The sequence below is a fragment of the Pleuronectes platessa genome, chromosome 2 (genome assembly GCF_947347685.1).
Source record: "Pleuronectes platessa chromosome 2, fPlePla1.1, whole genome shotgun sequence".
Classification (NCBI taxonomy): Eukaryota; Metazoa; Chordata; class Actinopteri; order Pleuronectiformes; family Pleuronectidae; genus Pleuronectes; species Pleuronectes platessa.
In genome coordinates this window covers 27,236,843-27,243,715 of record NC_070627.1, presented here as the reverse complement: position 1 = coordinate 27,243,715, position 6,873 = coordinate 27,236,843, and the positions used below count along the sequence as shown (strand labels likewise).

At 42.7% G+C, this 6,873-nt stretch overlaps 1 protein-coding gene across 3 annotated transcripts in view; it reads left to right on the top strand.

Moving 5' to 3' along the window:
• The first annotated feature begins 4,072 nt into the window (after positions 1 to 4,072).
• iqsec1b (IQ motif and Sec7 domain ArfGEF 1b) overlaps positions 4,073 to 6,873 on the top strand; it is a 199,400-nt gene continuing 196,599 nt past the window's right edge. For 2 of the 3 annotated variants that reach the window (XM_053430917.1, XM_053430909.1), the window contains exon 1: positions 4,073 to 4,597. In XM_053430917.1, the coding sequence (XP_053286892.1) occupies positions 4,317 to 4,597 (281 nt within the window). In that variant the 5' untranslated portion in view covers positions 4,073 to 4,316. The remainder of the gene's footprint in view (positions 4,598 to 6,873) is intronic. The other variant, XM_053430941.1, reaches the window with a different exon arrangement.

Below are 6,873 nucleotides of genomic sequence, written 5' to 3'. Positions count from 1 at the left end.
TTGCTGGAAACTCTCAGGTACTGAGTTAGACTCTGGATTCAGAGTGGAACAACATCTCCACTCCCAACACTGTTGACTGACTTCGTCCTGAACACACTAACCACTAGAGGGCAATCAGTGAAAGAAGCATCCAGCAGCCACAGCATGTGTGTCAGGGATCATGACTGTTTTCATATGTGGTCTGCCTCTCCACGTCCTTGTTCTGTATGAGAATACATCCAAGTGTGCTAAATAAAAACAGAAACAGAACACAAGAGACACCTCTTTTTATTTAGAGGCTGAATTTGACCATCTCGCTGAATAAAAAGAAAAGAAAACTCATGAAACGTCATCTTCGTTCTTTGTTCTACGGTCAATTAAGAACCACCTACTCCTATTCAATACTAAGACAAAGAAATACAGTGTATTAAATTCCGAATGGAGCAGTGAAATTGTGGTTATTCACGTTGAGTCACAGGAGTCATGGGTTATATGTATTTGCGATGCCGCTTTGCAAGGAGATAAAGATGAATGGCCATCATTATCTCTACAGACTGTGCTGCAGATACTGACGCACCTTGATATAAGGTGTATATAATCTATAATATATGTAGATTCCAATATCAGGGACATGTCAGAAGAAACCGTACACGTTTCAAAGACAATCCCATTTTCCCCCTAGACAGAGGAGACTGTGTGGTGTTTCATTTTCGCATGATAACCTATGTGCGGGAACTACTTCTCACACAGAAGACAGAACCCGCAGCCGCTATATTTCACCCATGATGAGATTTATGAAGGGACAGTATGGATCAGTAGACGCGCAGTATATCATGGAACACCTTAACCGTGTAGCCACAATCTCCCAGCTTGGAATCTGAATGGGGTTTTGTTGCATGAAATCCCAATGTCTCCTTTGTGTCACCTTGTGAGCAGCTATTCTTACAAAAAGGTGACCCTCTGTCATCCCTTGCTCAAATATACTTTTGCACAACCTCAAAGGTAGAGTTGCAACATTATCCAATTGCATTTTCTGAAAGGCTTTACCAGTTAAAGTGTGTGCATTTTAAATTATAAATTTTCGATTTTTGATTTTTCCTCTGTGTTTTTTGTCATTGTAACAAGAAAATGTATTTAAAAACTAAAGTGACTTCGGTGAAAATGCTTCATTAACTGACCTCTAATAATTCAGCTTCCCACCTGGCTGCTGTGATGTAGAGGCTGTCATTGTAAACTGTAAACTTCAACTAGAAAAGACAAAGTTAACAAGTCTCCTTATTAATTATTTCTCATATGAAACCTTTAATTGCTTCGACTGTTAGTATTAAAGGACTTTAAAATGTTTATTTGTCTTATAGTTTTATGTTTTCAGTCAAAATTTTACAGTATCTTTAAAGCTGGGTTAGGGGTTAGGGTTAACCCTAACCCGATCATTTCTTTCAATGATTTGTGTCTCAATTATTTTTCTTATCAATTGCTGGGTCACTGAAATTAAGTTCTCCCTGAAACAACATTTATTTTGCCAATCATGGACACTTAAAAAACAATGTCTGTTTACATGGTAAATATGATGGAGGGATAAGGGTCAGATATCATATTAAGGCTCAATGATAATGGTGTAGTGTGTTCTGTTACAGCTGCCAGTATAGCAGAGCAGGTTCACCATCATATGACTCTAATGTTCTTTAAATGGTGACGCTGCATCAGGGGACCCACTGAGTTGACCACACGGGTACAGAGTATGCAACTGCATTCAGAAACAATTACCCACCGAAGGTCAGGTGTGAAGAGCGTTAGCAGAGAGAGGGATGGTTAGGGGGGAAATGCAAAGGCAGCTGCTGCACATGATCAGTGGAGGGCCGTGGGCGCAGTGAACCTCCGGGAGGAGAAAGGCATTTATATGTGACAAAGGCTTTGGCTTTGCTTTCCATGGCACATCAGTTACACTATGATTACACATGTTGTACACACTGTAGCCGTGTGAGCCACAGATACACATACGCTCTACCTAAGCATTCCATTCAAGCATGGAATAAGAAGATGGTTCAGTCACATGATAACCTCTTCATGATTGAATGCAGTTTTTTTTTTAAGGCTTCCCCCGCTCCAGTACCCATATCCTCCCTGTGGAAGAGGAATATTCTGATGCTGATGCCAGCGTAATATGCAGGTTGCAGTTTTAATTAAGGCTAACATAGCATTAAACTGTGGGACAGCTGTGCAGACTTTAAGGGTTCATGGTTATGGTAGTAGGACACTTAAAATGCTGAAATGTGCTTCTATGCAAGAAGACTTTTGATCAGTGTTCAACTGACACAGGTGCTCTATACAATAACTCCATGGGACCCAAACCCCCATATTTTTCTGCTTTGCATCTGGTTTGTGGTGATTTTACATCTTGCAATATGGGACTATGTACTGCCAATTCATAAAATATTCTAACAAGATGAGGGCTATTAATGTACAACCTAATCTTGTCTTGAAGAGAAGGTCCCAGTGCCTAAATCTAGTTTAAGTCCTTAACCTTGATTTTATCAAGCAGTATTAAAAGTGCACTTATCAATATTGTTTTATAAACAGTGGTTCACAATACTGTATCTAATGAGGAAATGGTTGCTATAGTGAAATTCCCACAGGCAACAATAACCCTGCTCAGCTCCACAGAGCTGTGGTGAACTTTCTGCACCTTGTTTCCAGCAGGCAGCTGTTTTCAGACAGAAAGCTGTGAGACTCTCACTGCTAACTGAACAATGTACAGCCTGGTGCTGCTGCCAGCGTTTTTAAAAGAAACTAAAATGACGTGTTGTAAAATGTTACGCAACATACACCTGTTCCCTTTTAGGACATAATAAATGGCCCCGTCCCGGTTTATATCACAGAATCCCCATCATCCCCTTATTGTACACCAACCCCCTGCAAATACATGAAACATTCCTCCGTTAAATATACTGACTCAGTTGAAAACTCAAACTATATATTTTTTTTATATAGCCTGTAACTAGCAGCTGTCTGATGTAATATTTCTAAAGAATCTGTGAGGATGTGGTTTTATATCTGGTAAAACTCCCATTTCTACTTCCTAAAGTATGTTCTCCTCCCTCCAAACCACTGTGTGCTTTTTAAATCAGTGTTTTTCATGGTTTCATGTTTTTTTTACTGCAGAATTGTATTCTTAACTGCATTCTGTTTACATAATTACAATAATAAATAAAGTTAATTTATACATACATGAATGCTAACTTGTTCTATCTCTGCTCATTGGGTAAACAGGTAAGTGTTTGCAAACATGTATGCCTTTTATACAGGGAAATGAGGTTTAGGCTACTGTTTTATAAATAAATCCTATACATCCTGGTTTGCTGCCACCGAGTGGCCACAAAGGGCACTGTGATAACAAATTCTTCACCTGCTATGCATTGAACCAGGCAGCATTAAAGGGATAGTTCACCTGAATATGAAAACTCACTCTATAGCTCACCACTATGCACATAGAGGGGTGAGTGATGTGTTTGAGTCCACAAAACACTATTGGAGCCTCAGCGTTAAACAATATCGTATCTAAATCCGATACAATTCAATTAAATGGTGACCAATTATTCATTAGTAAAATACAACAGACAAAATTGCCAAAATGTAATGTTGGAGCTTCCGGTCACCACAGGAACAGTATGGGGGCATGCTATGTTTTTTTTTCTGTTACTTTAATTGCATCGGATTTGGCTAAAGTATTTAGAATCATATTTGTGTTTTTATAATCATCATTATCTCCTCCCTGTCTTTTTGTCACTTGATGGAGTAGGATACAGCTCCAGGGTGGACTCGTCGTGTGCAGGCTGGAGCTGGTGGAGGGATGTGGAAGTAGTTTGGCTCCTGTATGGACAAACACTGAGGTGACATGAGTGGAAATGACAGTCCAGGTACAGTGTGAGTCTGTGTGACTGCGCGACACCAACTCAGCCTACCTGTTGATACCCAAACTGTGTGTGTGTGTGCGTGTGTGCGTGTCGGAGCTGCAGCAGTGAGAGGGTTAACGGTGCTCCTGTGAGCGGAGCGGCTGTAGGAGCTTTAGTTCGGCTGTTGCGCTGCATAGATCGTGGACGCGGCGGCGGCGGCGGCGCACAGCAGCGCAACAAACCCCGGACAAGTTCCCAGCAAAGCGGCTGTCACTACACTACGAAGCAGCCATGTCGGAGCGAGGGAGGGTCTCTGGATGTGACAGCGCGCAGTGTCACTACTACTGAGCGTGCGTTTGTTTTCGTGTGCGCGTGTGAGGGCGCGAGAGTGCAAGAGAGGGAGCGAGAAGAGGCTGCTTCCCTGCGTGTGTGGATATCGCCTTCATGGACCGCCAACGGGGCTTTTACGAGATGGAGAACCCGGCAGAGAACCCCAGCAAGGCGGCGGAGTACCTGCAGGAGCTAAACAACATCATCGAGACCCAGCAGGGGCTGCTGGAGAAGCAGCGGGTCCGGATTGAGGAGCTGGAGCTGCAGGTGACGGATCTTTGCACGGAAAACGCCCGTCTGAAGGATCAGCATCAGCGGCACCTGGCCACCTGCAGGCTCCAGCAGGGGAACCACTCCAGCCTGGGAGCCATCAAGGAGAACGTGCTGCAGGAAAAGTAAGTTGTGTGCGCTCGTGTGTGTGTGCGTGTGTTGCGCGTTGTGGACGAACAGGACGCTGCCAAAGTTTATTGTGTCACCAGATTGTTTGCTCCGGGGCCGGAGAGGTCTCCGTGTTCGTCCTCCTCGTCAGGGGGAACCACGCGAGCGAACCAAATGTCTACTTCTCTGTCACTTCTGTCACTGACATCGATTGTTTTTACCGATCCATGTATTTTATACATTGTCCGGGATTAAACCAGGCTCACACGCAGGCTACGCACGCGTTCCACGGCTGTTGCGTAATGTGGATCCCGTTAAAAGGCGCACTGTAGAGACACCGGATAACATCAGGAGTATTTGGCTGAAGGGAAGCTCAGGCTGTGTCAGAGCACCGGATCACTGGGTGTGACTTTTATTATGACACGCGTGGAAATTTGCGCGCTGATCATGTGTTGTTGTCAGGAAACACGTTTACGCGCCTTTGGTTCTCTGCTTGGTAGAGCCTCACCATCTGCTTGGAAAACGTCCACCCAGTTGTTGCCAGTGATTGATTTACGTGATGTACACTCGGTGTGTACAACAGCAGCTTGACTTTGACTTATTTCCCTCACCACCGTGGCTGGCTTTTAATTTGAAAAGATGCACTTGGCTTGGAGAAGTGCCCGGTGCTACTATAACAGCGACTCACAAATGTTCCATCAAGACTGCCAAAACATCGAGGGGTGGATTGAATGATGAGACATGGGTGCACACTGTGGGCAGTGTACACTAAAAACTGCAGTTTGTGGTGCGCCTAGGGAACGTAAGGTGCAGCTACATGGTTTGCACATTGTGGGGTTGTGTATTTATTTATTCACAACTCCAGGCTGCAGACTGCTTTTAAGAGGCTTTACACTTTCTTAGGTCACCACTTGCCACTACGTGCACAATCTTATTAACCTTCAATGTCTAATGCACGCAGTGCCTGTTTCTGCAGCATTCTACTGATGCAATCAGAGTATGAGGGATATTGATTAGCCCTGATCCAGGTGTCAAGCATGATCTGGTCCCAGATTCTTTGATTAGAGGATTTGTTGCCTTATCTGCTGTTTTCTAAATATGTCTTTGGATTTAGACTGTTGGAGGAATGACTTTTGATTTATCATTTCCTAGTATTTGCTTTTCATTTCAGGAACTCAGGTGTAGCACTAATCCCGATGTTAATATATAGCCCTGGTCCAGCCGTATACAAATGATCAGGACACCAAGTCTTGAAGTAGAAGAACGTTTCAGGCTTTGATCAGCTGATAAGATGTGCTCTGTGGCCAAGGGTTGAAAACACAGACTTGCTTGATGTTAGGAAATCTACTATTTGCGAAACAGGCATCGGGCAGCTGCAAACTAACACGAGAAACATTCAGACAGAAAAAGGTAATTTCCATTAAAGTCATTGCAAACCATGTAAAATGAAAGATGGCAGCCACCGCTCTGCTACTGAGCAGTGAGCCTGGGAAGGAGACGTCCTGGGTGTTCTTGCATGGTTTGTCTTTTCACTTTAATGTTGCGTGTGTTTTTTCCCTCAGCTTATGGGTCACATAGATGATTTTCTGCCATCACCATCTGTAGTTTCATATGACGCATTTTATGAATGGATGTTTGACTGAAAAGTTTTGGTTCCCGGAGGAAGCCATGACAAACTGGTTACAGTCCTGGCTCAGAATGGGACATTAACATTAGCTGGGAGTAATGGTGAATTTAACAATTTATTAAATGTTTTTTCTTCATTATTAGTATGATAAATATTGATTGTTTAGTATAGAAAGAGATTGCCCATTCAAATTTTCCCAAACGAAAGTGGCTGTCTAGCACGGAAGGATAATACATGTATTTTTTTTAATGTTAGACAGTAAAGCTAATGATGTAAATGATGTTCAAAATTAACCCTCTATCAAAACGTTTGGCATTTAATTTTCAGTCAATCAACTCTTGCAACTCTAATTTAGAGAAGGTGTTCTTGGAAACCTAATTGGGAAACTTCTAAAAAGAAGAATTGCTTTAGAGTGAATTGAAAACCTATATAAAGTTGCAGTCCAGTGATTTAGTATGGTACTTATATTGGGGGAGAGCGAGTTAAAGATAATGTTCAACAGATATATCCTGCCTCATACTGTGGATCAGGTACTAAGAGACTAGATTCTACATTCCCATTGATGTAGCTGGGCAGTATGTCAGGGTGTTTTCACACCTGAAACTCCAGATCAATGAACGAACCAATGAGTATTTTACACGTTAGATCTGGCCATAGTTTTAGTTT